The sequence below is a fragment of the Aphanomyces invadans genome (genome assembly GCF_000520115.1).
Source record: "Aphanomyces invadans strain NJM9701 unplaced genomic scaffold supercont1.12, whole genome shotgun sequence".
In the NCBI taxonomy this organism is placed as follows: Eukaryota; Oomycota; class Saprolegniomycetes; order Saprolegniales; family Verrucalvaceae; genus Aphanomyces; species Aphanomyces invadans.
This window is the reverse complement of record NW_008580157.1, coordinates 552,738-567,199: the sequence shown is the minus strand read 5'-3', so window position 1 is coordinate 567,199 and position 14,462 is coordinate 552,738. Positions and strand designations below refer to the sequence as shown.

At 54.6% G+C, this 14,462-nt stretch overlaps 10 protein-coding genes across 17 annotated transcripts; 7 read left to right on the top strand and 3 right to left on the bottom strand.

Annotated features, from left to right (window-relative positions):
• Window positions 1-63: 63 nt before the first annotated feature.
• H310_06707 (hypothetical protein) lies at window positions 64-1,292 on the top strand (the record flags this gene model as incomplete). Its single annotated transcript, XM_008871864.1, has 4 exons — window positions 64-549; window positions 609-873; window positions 931-972; window positions 1,018-1,292. 4 exons carry the CDS (start codon window positions 64-66, stop codon window positions 1,290-1,292), a joined length of 1,068 nt encoding a protein of 355 aa, XP_008870086.1.
• An 848-nt stretch (window positions 1,293-2,140) lies between these two features.
• Window positions 2,141-2,896, top strand: H310_06706 (hypothetical protein; the record flags this gene model as incomplete). Its single annotated transcript, XM_008871863.1, has 2 exons — window positions 2,141-2,412; window positions 2,662-2,896. 2 exons carry the CDS (start codon window positions 2,141-2,143, stop codon window positions 2,894-2,896), a joined length of 507 nt encoding a protein of 168 aa, XP_008870085.1.
• A 688-nt stretch (window positions 2,897-3,584) lies between these two features.
• Window positions 3,585-5,756, top strand: H310_06705 (hypothetical protein). 5 transcript variants are annotated; one of them, XM_008871860.1, is made up of 8 exons: window positions 3,585-3,682; window positions 3,738-3,914; window positions 3,967-4,072; window positions 4,117-4,208; window positions 4,254-4,428; window positions 4,474-4,619; window positions 4,673-4,734; window positions 4,783-5,756. In XM_008871860.1, exons 1-8 carry the CDS (start codon window positions 3,650-3,652, stop codon window positions 5,678-5,680), a joined length of 1,689 nt encoding a protein of 562 aa, XP_008870082.1. In that variant the 5' UTR covers window positions 3,585-3,649; the 3' UTR covers window positions 5,681-5,756. The 5 variants fall into 5 exon arrangements, with proteins under 5 accessions (XP_008870082.1, XP_008870081.1, XP_008870080.1 ...); XM_008871859.1 differs by having other exon boundaries at window positions 4,254-4,619; XM_008871858.1 differs by having other exon boundaries at window positions 4,117-4,428.
• On the bottom strand, window positions 5,688-6,687 carry H310_06704 (hypothetical protein). Its single transcript, XM_008871857.1, has one exon. It carries the CDS (start codon window positions 6,651-6,653, stop codon window positions 5,733-5,735), a length of 921 nt encoding a protein of 306 aa, XP_008870079.1. The 5' UTR covers window positions 6,654-6,687; the 3' UTR covers window positions 5,688-5,732.
• A 178-nt stretch (window positions 6,688-6,865) lies between these two features.
• H310_06703 (hypothetical protein) lies at window positions 6,866-7,812 on the bottom strand. Its single transcript, XM_008871856.1, has 2 exons — window positions 7,650-7,812; window positions 6,866-7,607 (listed from the first exon to the last, which is right to left on the bottom strand). The coding sequence occupies exon 2, from the start codon at window positions 7,540-7,542 to the stop codon at window positions 6,913-6,915; it is 630 nt and encodes a 209-aa protein (XP_008870078.1). The 5' UTR covers window positions 7,543-7,607; window positions 7,650-7,812; the 3' UTR covers window positions 6,866-6,912.
• A 326-nt stretch (window positions 7,813-8,138) lies between these two features.
• H310_06702 (hypothetical protein) lies at window positions 8,139-9,029 on the top strand. Its single transcript, XM_008871855.1, has 4 exons — window positions 8,139-8,241; window positions 8,286-8,581; window positions 8,634-8,742; window positions 8,795-9,029. Exons 1-4 carry the CDS (start codon window positions 8,170-8,172, stop codon window positions 8,987-8,989), a joined length of 672 nt encoding a protein of 223 aa, XP_008870077.1. The 5' UTR covers window positions 8,139-8,169; the 3' UTR covers window positions 8,990-9,029.
• Window positions 9,030-9,078: 49 nt separating this feature from the next.
• On the top strand, window positions 9,079-10,793 carry H310_06701. Of its 2 annotated transcripts, XM_008871853.1 has the most exons (9): window positions 9,079-9,235; window positions 9,285-9,407; window positions 9,454-9,669; window positions 9,718-9,798; window positions 9,840-9,917; window positions 9,989-10,061; window positions 10,112-10,238; window positions 10,291-10,368; window positions 10,436-10,791. In XM_008871853.1, exons 1-9 carry the CDS (start codon window positions 9,086-9,088, stop codon window positions 10,788-10,790), a joined length of 1,281 nt encoding a protein of 426 aa, XP_008870075.1. In that variant the 5' UTR covers window positions 9,079-9,085; the 3' UTR covers window position 10,791. The 2 variants fall into 2 exon arrangements, with proteins under 2 accessions (XP_008870075.1, XP_008870076.1); XM_008871854.1 differs by having other exon boundaries at window positions 10,112-10,229; window positions 10,291-10,793.
• A 586-nt stretch (window positions 10,794-11,379) lies between these two features.
• H310_06699 (hypothetical protein) lies at window positions 11,380-13,143 on the bottom strand. Of its 3 annotated transcripts, XM_008871852.1 has the most exons (3): window positions 12,172-13,143; window positions 11,946-12,102; window positions 11,380-11,888 (listed from the first exon to the last, which is right to left on the bottom strand). In XM_008871852.1, exon 1 carries the CDS (start codon window positions 12,800-12,802, stop codon window positions 12,440-12,442), a length of 363 nt encoding a protein of 120 aa, XP_008870074.1. In that variant the 5' UTR covers window positions 12,803-13,143; the 3' UTR covers window positions 11,380-11,888; window positions 11,946-12,102; window positions 12,172-12,439. The 3 variants fall into 3 exon arrangements, with proteins under 3 accessions (XP_008870074.1, XP_008870072.1, XP_008870073.1); XM_008871850.1 differs by having other exon boundaries at window positions 11,946-13,143; XM_008871851.1 differs by having other exon boundaries at window positions 11,380-12,102.
• On the top strand, window positions 11,585-13,143 carry H310_06700 (hypothetical protein). Its single transcript, XM_008871849.1, has 2 exons — window positions 11,585-12,775; window positions 12,815-13,143. The coding sequence occupies exon 1, from the start codon at window positions 11,691-11,693 to the stop codon at window positions 12,312-12,314; it is 624 nt and encodes a 207-aa protein (XP_008870071.1). The 5' UTR covers window positions 11,585-11,690; the 3' UTR covers window positions 12,315-12,775; window positions 12,815-13,143.
• Window positions 13,134-14,092, top strand: H310_06698 (hypothetical protein). Its single transcript, XM_008871848.1, has one exon. It carries the CDS (start codon window positions 13,252-13,254, stop codon window positions 14,050-14,052), a length of 801 nt encoding a protein of 266 aa, XP_008870070.1. The 5' UTR covers window positions 13,134-13,251; the 3' UTR covers window positions 14,053-14,092.
• The last annotated feature ends 370 nt before the right edge of the window (window positions 14,093-14,462 follow it).

The following is a 14,462-nucleotide window of genomic DNA, read 5'->3' as shown; positions in this document are numbered from 1 at the left end:
TTCTCCGCGTTTCAAAATAATCGCCATGATGCCTATCATGCTGGCCCATTTTGCAACATTGCGATGTGGAAACTCGTGCGAGTGTGCGCGGCCTTGATGGGGGTTGTGTCGGCCAATACAGCCTGGACGGTGTGCAACCGCAAGCTGTTGATGGATGGCACACTGTACTTCATCCGGGGAGTCAACTACCAACCGGCGCCCATCGACACGTGGAGCGGCGTCGACTTACTGCTGCGTCCAGACCTGTGGCAACGCGATCTACCGCTTTTGCGCAACATGAATGTAAACACCGTCAAGGTGTACGCGTTCACGTCGGGGTTTCCGGACGCCCACAGGGCGTACTTGGACGCAGCGTTCAACAACGGGTACCTCCCGATATACACGATGTTTTCAATATGGGTGTCGCCATATCCCATGTCGTCCGCCGTCGCGATTGACAGCGCCGACTTTCAGACCTTTGTGCCGAAATACGAAGCGATGGCGAAAGAAGTTGCATGCCATCCAGGAACGATGGGGTTTGTCATTGGCGGCGAAATGAATGGCATTTGGGTGCGTGCTCGTCAGGATTCAAGTGATACACATCATGACTCTTTCTTCGCAATGTGTAGGAAGTGAGTACGCAGCAGTTCTGGACGAAATTCAACGCCCTCAGCCAGGCCGTGCGCCGAGGAATCGCTGGTGCCAACTGTCCGCAACCAGCCCCCAAGATCCTCACGACCAACTTTGTTGACGACTACACCGAGTCGATCATGCAAGGCGAAAAATTTCGCGCAGACGTCGACGTGTGGGGAATCAACGTGTACGACAAGCGATTTAGCACCGACAAGATGCTCGCGCATAGCCGGGCGACGTCGAAGCCGATTCTTTTCGGAGGTGTTGTCATTCTTGGTCGACATGACTGTGTGATGACGGTGTCGTGAACTTGGACAGAATATGGCGTCCCGTTCGCGTCTAACTGGAAGGAATCCACGGGTACACTGACGCATTGTGCCCTGACCCTTTGACAACTGCGTTCAGGGGCATCGACTTGGGATGTTGGGCTGTACCTCGTGTCCATGGCGAATCTGCTACGGGATAGCTTCTTGGGGAAGAACCCGAGTGGCACGTCGTTGATGGTCGGGGGATTCGTCTTCGAATTCTCGGACGAATGGTGGAAGCACGGGTTTCCGTCCTCCCAAGAGTTTGGATGGGATGCGGACTCGATCTTTCCTCTCGGGTATTGGTCGGAGGAGTACTTTGGCCTCTTCTCGGTCACCCGCGGCGCTGGTACGTACCGCATGCAGTTGTCTTAAGCTGACTAACTTTGGAGCAGGAGTGAACAGACTATCCCCGCGCCAAGTCGTCGCTCAGCTAGCGAATCTGTGGGCAAAACCCGTGGATGGCCAAGCGTACAGCTGCGCTAACCCCACGCCACCCACCGTCCCCAGCGGGGTACCTTGCCATGCCTTTCGTCGCAGATCCTTTCAATTGACGGACTTGTGCTGTTGTAGTCCACCGCGGTGGTGAATTCGTGTGGCAAGGACATTCCAAACGGGGTTTCGTCCTTCGCTGACTCGATTTGTTCGACAACGAATGGAGCGTTGGGGTGCCAAGGGACTGGTGGCCACTGCCGATACTGCCAACTCGTGCCAACTGCCCAAAGTGCTCCATACGTGGGGTGTCCCGCGACTGTAGCTACACCAGTGGCAGCAGCGACACCAGCCTGCACCAACCCTTCTCAGCTATGCCTCAATGGTGTAGCAATGCTGGCCAGTCCCCAATCGTGCGACTTTGGGACATGCCCTACGACCACGTGCGACCCTGACCCCGTCATGCTCGTGCGTGGAGTTGGCATGGTGTACGATGGCACATGCGTCACCAACAGCGCTCAAGTTGGTTGTGACCTTCTTCGACCGGGGTGCCGCTACTGCAGTCCACCCAACTCGGTAAGAACTATACCCTGATATTGTGAAGTTGCCGCGAGATCCTTAAGATTGCATAGCGCACGGCGTTTGCCCCGTGCCCGTCCATTCCTGTCCAGTCGTCGTGCGTTTGGACGTTAAGCGATCTCAACCTGGGGCTGGGCGTTATCGAAGACGCGACGTGTGCAGGCGGTGGCATGGGATGCGATGCTACGCGCCCCACGTGCCGCTACTGCAAGATGAAAGAGAGTCCCCAAAGCAAGCTGCTCAATGCGTGTCCAGATGTGACGATTGCATCAACGTCCGGGTTCGCAGCGGTCGATGACACCGAGAGCGCCATGGAGAGCTCAGGCACCAGCAGCAACGCGTCGACGGGTCTGCTTCTCGTGGCAGCCGTGGTTGGCGTCGTCGTTGCCAGTGTGTTGGTGGCAAAGGTTGTGTTTCGGAAGCCTCAAACGAGCGAGAAGCAGCGCGCAGTCGCGTTGAACACCCCCAATGGAGCTGGAATCTTGTAAGACTACATGTAACATGCATATCCGTCGCGTCAACTCAGCTTCCCATGCCCGGCCACGCCGCGCTGCCGTTGATGAGGACAACTGGCGCATGGACGGTGCAAGCAGCGCATAGAAACCGCCTGGGTCGTATCCGGATGAATATCCGGTAATCGTTTTATTTAATTAATATACATTGGATAGGATATTATTTTGAAGAGTCTTTTGGGTGGTGGGAACCACAAGTCAGTTGATTTCGTTCACTGCAGCGCCGACCCGATGTCCCCGATCCGCAACCTCGTCAAGTACCCCAACAACGTGAAGAACATGCAAGCTATGTTCAACAAGCATCCTCACTTGCACGGTGCGGAAAACCCCACCTTCTTGAAGGGTCCCAACGACCAAGCCATCTTCTACACGTCCCTCGCGTTGTTCGGCTTGGGCACGGTCCAAACTCTCCGCGGCTGGGTCAACATGTCGGTCGGCTGGGGCAAGAAGGACTAAACACAAATAGCATACCAGTGAAGAGGTACGACTGCTTGGTCATCTTGAAATGCTCATACTTCGTGGCTCATGGTTGGAGGATGTCGTGTAGGTCAATCCCGCGCCTATTCGTGTAGTCGATGGGACGGTGCCCTTGACTTTAATAAAGTTGCCTGTATACGTGTGTGTGAAGCTTTTCCTCGGTGAGCCCTCGTCCAGGAGTGTCAAGAGCAGGGAGATGCCAAATCTTCTTCGTCGCACGCTTGGACTGTGTGCGTCACGAATGTTCTTTCACAGAAAGTGCATGCAGGGCGTTGGAAAGGCTAAGTGGAGGGCTGCACGAAGTGTCATGGAAGGCATTTGCCATGACGTGGCTGATCATCATCGGTTTTTGGCAATGTTGCACGTGCTTCTCGAGGCATTCCACGCTGTCTCGGTCCGTTGATCGATCCTGCATAGCATGTGACACAAGTGTTGGGCGTGCATTTCGGGACTACCCACCATTGTGTGGCAAACAGCAGCTAGCGTTCATTACCGCCTAGCGAGGTCACACAAGTCCAGACAATTTCACGCACAGAAGAGAACTCAAAGCGAAGTAGGTGCTGCATGCCTGCATCAGCCGAAGCGGTCCGTCGGCGAGCCCACGAACGGCATTGCTTTTCTTTTGCATTGAATTCCATACAATAATCAAGTAATTGAATCGAATTAAAAAGAAACGACGACTCCACACGGAAGAGTCGTCCTCGCACCAAGGACGGGTTCGACCGACGAGCAATGGCCGCGTATGCATTACACAAAGCGATATGGGTGAGCACGCTGGAGTTTCGAAGTGCGCAATCTTACCTGCGTGTACCATGCGTAGGATGGCAACGTTGACCAAGTGGAATCCATCCTCCACACGACATCGTTATCACAGGACAAGTCAGAGCAGACGACGCTGCCTCTCCTGAACGAACGTGACGGCCGCGGGAACACTCCATTGATGCTCGCCCTGAGATGCGCTCACGCATCGCAACTTGCCATCGTGCAGCTTTTGCTGGTTTGTCACGGCACAATTCCACCACGAATCTGATGCGCATGGCCACTTGCAGAATTGCGGCGCGAACGTACACATGCGAGACGCCATGGGATGGTCGTGCATTCAAAACGCGACGCTGTGCGACGACGACGACGTACTCACTGCAGTTTTCCTGCATGGTATCGTGATCCTTTGCCTTGATCTTGTCATGACTTCGTCGCAGCTGAGAAGCAAACATTCGAGCGGCTGCAAGCGCGGTCCATGGTATTGTACAGCATCCTCCACGACATTCCAGACTTTTACGTGGAAGTCAAGGTGCGTCTCGAATCTGTTGCTTTCAACCTTTCACCCGTGGACCAGATCGAATTGACGTCGTGGGTGCCCCTCGTGTCGCGAGCGCTTCCGTCGGACACGCTCAGAATCTGGAAGAAGGGGTCGAACATTCGATGCGATTGTTCCATCAAGGATCTACACAACACGACGTGGAAACGCGGCCGGCTGTCCCATCTTCTTCGGACGTTCCCAGATCGACCAGGTACTACGCATTGCAATCGTGCACGGCATGGACATTCACGGGCAGGCCACGTCGTCATGCTCGACCACGACGCAAAGACGGCACAGGACGTGTCCAAGTTCATGGCGAACCCGTCGAAAGAGGACGTTGACACGAGCTTGGAGATGCTCTACACGTGCAAAATGTCGACCTATGCCATGGACATTGCCAAGGTACGGCCGACAAGTGTGCCAGCCTTGATAGTCCTGCCGTCCATTGCGTGCAGATCACACTTACACCCAAGAAGCGAGTGTTCGGCTCGAAAGACGGATCTGGCGCCGCGGGCAAGTACGTTGCCAACCGGCATCAACACTACTGAGGGTCCATGGGTCGTAGGAAATACGACATGACCCATGCCCACGTGAAACTTCGACTGCGCAGTGCGTCGCAGCCGCATTGGACGCCCGACGGGGTCGCGGCGACGCAACGACCGACGAAACTCGCCAAAGCCAAGCAGTTTTTCGCCCAGCTCACGCCCACGCAGCCGGCCGCTTCCGACAAGTCGCGCTCTCCCAACACTTTCGTTGTCACGGTGGACGCGCCAGTAGAAATGCACTTGCAAGTCCAACCAGGCGACAGACTGCACTGGCACGTCTCCAGCACCGTGCCGGCGGTCCAATTTAAGGCAGAGCTGTGTGCCAACAACGCTGTCGTTCAAGTCACGGCAAATCCGCTCGCCGTTGTCGACCACGGGCTTGTCGTGTTGACTTGGATCAACCCGACCAAGAAGACGGCGGTCGTGACCCACCAAATCGTGCACGAGCGCATCCACGCTCCCGTCCTACACGACGAACACAACTATGCCGGGAGCCCGCGGCGGTCGACGGCAACGGATGAAAAGCCCACGTCGAAGCGCATGCCCAACCCTCGGGTCCAAACTACACCGTTCCATGAGTACTTTGCGTCCGACCCGGAGCTGCACCAGAGCTTCCGCGGCCTCACGTGCCCGCCCGACGAGCGGTCGATCTCCAAGGAACTCAAGGGCACTGTCACCATGTCGGAAACTTTCCCGTTCCAAGTGTCGGATTTCTTGCCCGTCGCGCAGTTTTTGTCGAGCCGGGCGGAACAATTCGACTCGCTGCGCGAGTTCTTCGAGATGAAGCTCCCGCCGGGGTTCCCCGTCAAGTTTCACCTCCCCATGCTGCTCAGCATTCGGGCGTCGTACACGTTTGTGAACGCCGGGCCGTGCACTGTGGACGACAGCCACTTTGACATTGCCGCCGAGTACAGTTAACACAACATGTGGGCAGGAGTTGTCGTGATTTCAACATTACACGCAATGGGACTCAAGGATCGGTCGACTGGGCGAGCTCGTCGCGGATCTGGGTGACTTCTTCTTCCAGGGCTTGGAGGTGCAGGTGCAGCTGCGCTTCACGAGCGGCTGTGTACGCTCGCGCGCATTCTGGAGTCACCAATGCACTGTGGATGTCCCCTGCGGCAGTCTCTACCGCCGCGATTTCGTCGACAGTGCACTCCGATGGGTACCCGTCTAGCGGGAGCAAGACGCTCGTCTCTCTGCGTGATATGAGTGCTTTGCCTCCTTCTTCCAGGGCAAGCAATTTGTATGCGGTGCGGCATGCTTCCGACACGGGGTCGTTTGCCAGCAAAGCTTGTTGGTCCGCATCCGAGCATTGTGGAGGGAACGTGATCGGTTTCCGGTGTGGGGCTCCGATGCCAGAAGTAGAGCCCTCGCCATCGATGATCGGGATCGTGGTCAGAGTGGGTACGGTGGGGATCTCGTCGAGTGAAGTCACAATCGGTACGAGGTCGACAGGGACCAAGGTAGTCGCGACTTTTGTTGTCGGTTCGATTTGTTCTGGTCCGTTCGTTTCATCGGTCAATGCCAATTCGCCGACAACTTGATGCTCTTGAACGTCGGCGTCCATGTTTGTGAACTTGAAATCGTCGTCACCAACTTCAGGTCGAAAGCGGTTCGCAGTCTGAACTGGCTGAGCATTCAGGTCATCAGCCACGGTGGTGATGCTAAGACTGTCGTGTTTTGATGGCCACAACACGAGCGGCACCATTGCCAAGCACACGAGAAGTCCACCAACCCAAATCATGCGCGTATGGCCACGGCTCTGATAGTACGACGACGTTGATGAATCTCCATCAAGCAAGCCACGGCCGAGGTTTCCTTTAGGCTCCGAGTACACCGCGGAGGAGCTGTCATCATCGTCGTGGAAAGAGCGCAGGAGCGATTGCATCCGTCGAAGTGTTCTATTCCAAAGTGCAGTTCTCACAGCAAAAATCCGAAACGACCGAAGATCTTGTCGCCGACGAAAGGTCACGAGGCTATCCGGACTTGGAAGATGAAATTTCTGGAGATGTGGCGCGATCTCGGGAGAACTACATTTCGAAGGCCAAGACCGTCGGCCGTTGGTTCGAATGGCCCTCGTGCTCGTATCGACGTGAGAAAGGATCGGACGATGACGTAAATAGGTTCTTAGGTCATTCGAATGCTACTCATGGATTTCTCGCACTTTGCCTTGCAGATGATTCTTGATGTGGGTCGCTGGCAGCGCTGTTCCCATTGTGTTGTGCAGGCGGTTCGTCACGGAACTTGTTCGAGGTGGAATCGTCGTCGTTGTCATTCGGGTGACTTTTTGCTGCATCACTTTTTTCACTTTGCACGATCTCCGACGCACGGGCCTTTTCCACGGATGACCAAGCGCGTGGGCCTTTGATCTTGTCCGCAGCATGGATGGGATGCAGACCACTTCTCGACGTGACATGGCCGCGATGCCGCCTTTCGTCATCGTTTGCTTGAAACTGTCGAAATGCAGACAGGTCCTGGTGGGCTGCGTTAGCGATTGAGATCTCTTCGTCGTTCCTCGCAATCTGGAGCGCATCGTGTTGTTGCGGCCACGACACGAGAGGAATAATGCCAATACACACGAGACAAATGACAAGGAGAGCATTCACGAGCAACTGCTTTCCATGCTGCCAGTCGATCCGAAGAAGGCGCAGTTTGATCACGACGGGGCTCTTTCCTTTCACGGGCGGCAGCTTGTCTTCTTCGCATACCGCGACCGTCAGGAACGGATTGAGTTCTTCCGTGTCTTCATATCTGTGAATCAAGAACGACGCACTCATGCGTGGGGTGTGCGCAATTCACGGAATCTCTTCAACTGCGAGGTTTCGAAGGTTCGTGCAATCCTCTAAAGTACGATATTGAAATACTGGCCAGGGTCAGCGCATACTTCTATCAAATTCCATCGCAAGTGCTCTGGTAGGTACGATTCCTCTCAAGATCGCCTCCTTTGCGCTTGGATTGCGCCCATCAAGGACACACGCCATTGCCGACGACAAAATCGCGGATGCGTCGCTGCAGAAACCTGGTATCGGAGCGCACAACTGCATTCTGTGGGCAAGCTGGCGGATCAGGAAGGTCTAATTGGACGGTGTCTGACAAGGCAAGGGCATCCGCACACCCAAGTAAAGCGGGGAGTTGAGGTGTGGATCAGAGCGTTTCTGGACAGGTAGTGTAACAAGGTATAAATCCTGACCATATCAACTACGAGTTGTTTGAAACATCATCATTTGGGAAAGAACTTCATAGGAAGAATTTTCCCACACCTAGTTCAAAATTGAAAATAGAATTTTGTTGCTGGCAAAAACTACTGCGCGCGCGTGAAAAGCCACGGAAAACATCCGTATAATGTTTTTATCCGGACTGCTTGGGCTGCCATCACCATCGATGCAAAGGAGGGAGGGCTTGACATGGCAACGTCGACGTCGTCGTTTGACATGTGGCTGTATGCCCGATTGGAAGCACTGTCCGTGGACAGCGAGGTGACTTCAACGAACCATGAACTAAACATGACTTGCTGGTGCAGGTGTATGGCGAATATGTGAAAGGAATTGTCGCTGATACCGAGACAGAGCTCGGAGAACGGTGTTCTTCTGCGGTCGACATTCTACGCGCTGTCTTGGGCGACGATGCTGCATTGGACACCATGGCTGGTGAGCTTCAAAAGAAATGGTTGGAGCACGAGCGTGAACTTGTCGAGCTGAAGGCGCAAGAACTGGAAGAAGTCAAGGCTCGCCACTTGGCTGAAAAGATGGAAGAACTGAAGTTGGTAGAGCTCAACAAGCAAGCCGAAGCCGAGAAAGCCCTTGCTCGTGCACACATGTACGATTTTTCAAACTCTATTTGTCTCACGTGTGCATCTGGGTTGACTAAGGTCCAAGGAGGAATTGCAGCAACGCGAGAAGATATTGCGCGACTACGGGGCAATTGGCGACTCGGAATTCGACGAGGACGGAAACGTCATCTTCAAGGGCTCTCAAAAGGTACTTTTCTCTGCTTGGCATAAGTTGGGATGATCTTGAGATGCGTTCGTAGACGGAGGAGCTGTCTACCGTCAACACGAACCGCGGTCAAGGAAAGGTTATGCAGCAAGAAATGCGCGAGAAAATGAAGAAGGAGCATGATGCCAAGGTCAAGCGTGAGAAGGAGCTCCTCGAGGCAGACCGTTTGCGCAAAGACAAAGCCCAGAAGCGAACGCAGAAGCGTGAGAAGCAGAGAGGGTGTGGCTAGACCATTAGGATGAATGAACTACTCTGTCACTTGCTTCGCACGAACTTTTATCCGGATGTGGTCGGATAAATGTGCCGATACCCGAGTGATATCGCCATGTCGACCGCCAAATCCAAGCAACCAGCGAGCTTTGCATGGCTCTTGAGGGACACGTTGGTGACGGTGGGAGTGACGTACGTGAGCCCAGAGCATCTGCGGAAGTCCAAGACCAGCGACTCAACCAACAACGCCAACCATTCATCGCTGGTACATCTGAGTGAGCATTGCATGTTGAATCATTCTTCTGTGTGCTCAGACCACCTTGCTATGGAGAGCCTTGCACGACTTGAGTATGGTACTCCTTGCGGACTTTGACATCGACCCAGCCACGCTGGCAATAGAGTCGCAAAGGTTGAGCGAAGAACCCTCTGGGATCGAGGTAGCCCGACGTGGTCATATTCCGTTCGACTCACAACATGACGCAGGTCTGCATTGATGTGTCGCGATACTATTTGTACGATTGGGGCTTCCTCTGCCGCGAATTTTATGTATCGCCGTCTCCACTGGGCCTCCCTGGGGCAGTTCTGTTGTCTGCATTGGCATTTGTGTTGACATATGGGGATTTCTTCTCACGGCAAGCTCTGGCGATTCTTCGCCTTCAGTTGTCCGACAACACGGCTTGCCTCGCTCCCTTTCCACACGTATTGCTTCGAGCATTGTTACTTTTTACTCACATTTGTTCATTGTAGGAGCCACCTCTGCAACGAGATGACTACATGAATGCCATTGACGATGCCATCGAAACCCATCGTCCGTCCATTGTTCATCAGGTTCGAGTCCAAGGACCTGAATAAAACTCATTCTTGGGTAGGTGGAGTCCCAGCCAACGATTCCGGGTGTCGTGCATCGAATTCACGCCGCGTATGGAGCGTTGCAGTACAAACTTCGAGTACGCCGTCATGACATTCACGACGCCCACGAAACCGATGCACGTGTTGCGATGTTGTACAACGTTTTCAGGAATTCCATGCATTGAAAGCGAGCCATGCAAAATACGTGGACAGGATTCGCGCGATTCAGGTCGAACAACTTGGTGCGAGCTGACGTGTTCCATGCATTGGGTCACATCCATCCAACGAGTAGGTGGCGATATGCTGGTGGACGACGAAGCGATGGCCGACCGCGTGTTGACGCCTTATGCACTCTGGCTGCTTCGCCACCCTGCACAATTGACCCTCCACGTACAAGCCCTGGAGAAACGGTGTGTGTGGTAAAATATTGACCTGGCGTCATGTGATGTGGATGCGATTATTTTGTGAAAGGCTTGCCAATTTCGCAGACGAAGCGCGGTTCTACCAATGGATGGGGTCGGTGGCGGGTCAAGTCCGGCCGCTTCCCAGGTTGTGCATGCTTTGAACTACATCCTGTGACGAGAATGACCCATGACGTGTCTAGCATCGACGATAGTGATCCAGGCAAAACCACCTTTGGCGACTTGCTTGCAGTCGCTACCACCACCAACGAAGCGTTCGAATCGCCCAGCATTCAAGCGGTACTCCGTACCGTGTCGAAGCAGTGGAAAGACATTAGCCCAACGGAGAAGACTCGATTCCACACCAAGATGGAGCATGCTGCGGCCAAAATGCACAAAGAGTTGCCGACGATGGACTTGTTGTATCAACCTCTCTCCAAGAAGAAGCTCCCTACAAAAACACAACGTCACGATGCGCACGTAGAGACCTCGAAGAAACCTGCGGTGCTTGATCAAGTGGAGGCACTGTTGGCGCTGATAGAACGCAGATTTAATGTCAAGCTTGTGTAGCATGATTGATGTGTCTCGTTCAGCAGAGTCCGTCCGACCGACGATGGCTTTGGCGACGCATGGCGCAGCAGTAAACCAGTTCCAGTGCGTTGCTGGGGCGTCGCCAATAACGAACCGCGCACTGCACGTGCCCCAAGCTCAGGGCGTGGAGCCATCAGGGCGTATGACGCGTTATCGCACAATTGTGGCCTTCACACTGCTGCATGGCTAGCCAACTCCATTTACCATCGATGGTGGCCATGTTTCAAAATGGCCTGCTCTTCCGACAAAAGTCGAGTTTACCACTCGCCATGTGCCCGACCACGTGGTGGATCGTCCAGAAGCGGTACTCACTGCGCCACGAAGTGCTCAAAACAGCCAAGCGTGCTTTGAAGACTCAGCTGAAGGTGTCCCTACGCGGCATTGTGTTCGCTCTGCAGAGACACACCCGACAGAGGGAACGAGCGCAAAGCAGCGTTCCATCGACTGGAGTTGAGCCTCGAGTCTGTTTCGATCGGAATGTGTCGTCGACGTGCTCCAAGCACACAATCAAGGACAGACCACCCTACTCGATAAAGTCACAAACACGATCGAGTCGTTCCTCCAAGTCCCGGACCACCAGAAAAGAACACAAAGGCCGGCATGCTCCGCCAGCACTCTCGAGGACAAAAACCATCGTCCTGCGATGTCGACATGTGTGTCGCTGCTTGCGACAATGAAAAGTGCCCCATTTGCCGGGTTGAATGTACGACGCGGCTCCAGAATGCACGCTGAACGTGAGCGGTACCGACGCGTTCCGCCAAGACTGCGTGGTCCCGGGGGTCGAGCAAACCATATCCTATTCAATGTGAGGTTCCAATGACAGTGTCATGCGGGAATGGAACGTTAACTGTATTGGACCACGATTGAGCCGTTTGACGTATGAGCTTGCTCACGGGAATAGTGCGGTTCGAGTGTGTCGAGTTGGCCACAGAACTAAGTACCGCCTCACGTCCGCGCAAAGCCAACAGCGGACACTGGTGCGTGTCGATGTCATTGTTCACCCAAACTTCTTCATTCTGGTCCTTGAAACGACACGTCGGAGCGTTGCTTCATCCTTGGACTGGATACGATCCGTCGCTTCGCAGATATCAAGCGAAGAGCTCTGCCGCATGCAGGACATGCCACCACACGCACCTTGTTGCCCCCGTCATCTCGAAGAACACTTGCCACCTCGCACCTGCTCAGGAACTTGATCAAAGAAGAGTTAGCAGCACCACGGCGCGGTCTGATGCGGTCGGCGACCCCCGCCAGCTGCGCGGCGCATCTGCGCGCCACACGTGCCGCTCCACATCTATGGGTGAAATACAGAAACCATATAGCGTTATTGTATGGAAGATTTCGAGACTTGCGGTTGTTCAACCCAATTGCTGGCTTTTTCCCCCATCCGACGGTGGAACCACCGACGTCGATCGTTGCCATGTCGAACGTGGGTGCCGCGATCGCACCCACAGGGCACCCAACAGGATCAAGGGCGTGCCAGCAAGGTCACGGCCCCCTCGCTGAGTTTGACCAACTGCGGCCAACGCGGAGGTGGCCACAAGATGAGCCCGAGATATAGCACGTCCGATCCGCGACCTCCATTTCGCGCTCTGAAAGGATGAACACGTGTTCAGAAACAAGTGATAGGTTCAGCCAAAGGGAAAAGAAGATGGTCCCTGGTGGTCGCGTCGTGTTCGCGCCAAGGGCATGGCGAAGTACGTGCATCGGAGCGTTGTCGAAGCCGCGAGCAGTGGCCGCGCGCGTGCTGAGTCGAAGGACATGACTATTGTTGGACGCCGCATCATCCGGTGGCACGTTCGCTCTCTCCCCACAATTCCAATGAACGTCTCCGACAAATTGGTATACTGAATCGCAATACAAATTCTTTCTGTGAAACTGCGAAGACTTGAAGTAGCGTCGACCGAGGCAGCTGCCCGGGAGGATGTGCGACTTCTCTCGACGGTGACGCAGCAAGCTCCGTTCTGGTGAGCAACCACGGTCTTCCCCCGCATCACACGGACCAGGCCACCAAGGGATACGCGTGGCGTTGGCGGGAGAACCACCGGCAGGTCGCTTCAACTTTTTTTAGAAAAACGCGTGGCCACCATACAGAATGGGGGATGCATGTCGACGTGCAACTTCAACGTTCTGTTCTGCCCCACCGCCGCCGCTTGGGGCACGACCGTCCACGGCACGCAGCGGCCACTTCTTGTCCTTCTCTCCCTCGCTCGCTCTCCGCCTGACGTGGCGTCCGCGACAAGCCATTCGACGTCGCATCTGCTCTTCCCGTGTGCAACGTACCCATTGACGTTTGCACAAATCGGAAAACGTCTTGGTTTTAAGTATAGGTGGCGAATGTTGGTCTTTTACAGCGTCGTGTTCTTCGGACTGTGATTGGCCAGCGCGGTTGATCGGGGCAACCAGGCGGCACTTTTCGTTTTGCCACATCCTTGTCGCATCGATGCCGCCGTCCAAGCAACACTCGATGACGGCGTCGCCCGCCGACCGCGTCCACACCACGCAAGACTGGGTCCAGTGCGCCCATGACGACCTGAAGCAAGTCAACGTCCACACCAGCGCGCTCCGGATGGCGTACCGAGACAGTGACCCGTTCACCGTGTACACATTGATTGTGTCGTGCGCGTCGACGAAAGCGTGGTGGGTCATCCGCAAACGGTACTCGCATTTCTACGCGCTCCGGCAAACCCTTGTCGAGAAGATGCGAACTATGTCGAAGACCAAGTCGATCTACTACTCGGACCTGCAATTGCTCCTCCAACCCATCGTCAAATTTCCATTCCCGAAGAAGTGCCTCCGACTTGACACTGTCGCGATCATGACCCACCGCAAAAACGCGTTTACGACTATCACAACCATGCTCATGCAACTTCGATCGGCTATGCTCGTGCTGGCTGTTCGCCAGGCAAACAACAAAGCACTTGTCGACGAGTTGAACGACTTGCGCTCCAAGTTGGACACGTTCCTAGGTGTTCCAGATCGCCAAGTAGTCGAAGAAGCGCACCGCATGTCTCTCCGCTCGTCCTCATCGTCCGAACCCGAACACACACACGAACCAAACGACGATGAGTGCCCTATTTGCTTGTTCGCGTTGAAAGAGCCCTCCGAAAATGGTATTGAGGAGCGAGTCGTGCGAATGGGCTGCAGCCACGCATTCCACGAGAGCTGCGTTGTTCAATGGCTCGAACGCAAGCCATCCTGTCCAATGTGCCGTCAATACGCAGTCGATGGTGTTATTTTCTAAGTCCCAAGAGCTAATTTAATCCGATACTTGTATTAACGATTGCGCACGGTGCTTCGATCACGCTTAAACGTCGACCACATTTATGACAGCACGTCCAACTCGTTGAGCGGCAACATGGAATGGCGTATCGCCCCGACGCAACCACGCAACTTCATTCACTTGTCGGCTCTGTTGCGAAGGGTTCAACGACCCACCTTCGTATTGTTCTATACGTTGAAACAACTGATTGCAAATGTCAACCTCGGCCGTTGGCATGTTCATGGCGACAGCAGCGCATGGCGCCTTGGCGGTGGGAAGAGATCTGCCGCGTCCAGACTGGTGAACCGCCACTTTGTATGCAAGTTCTCGGACTCATTGCGGCTTTGATTGGCTAAAATTAAATGACATCAGCGAATAAGGTGCAGTGTTCG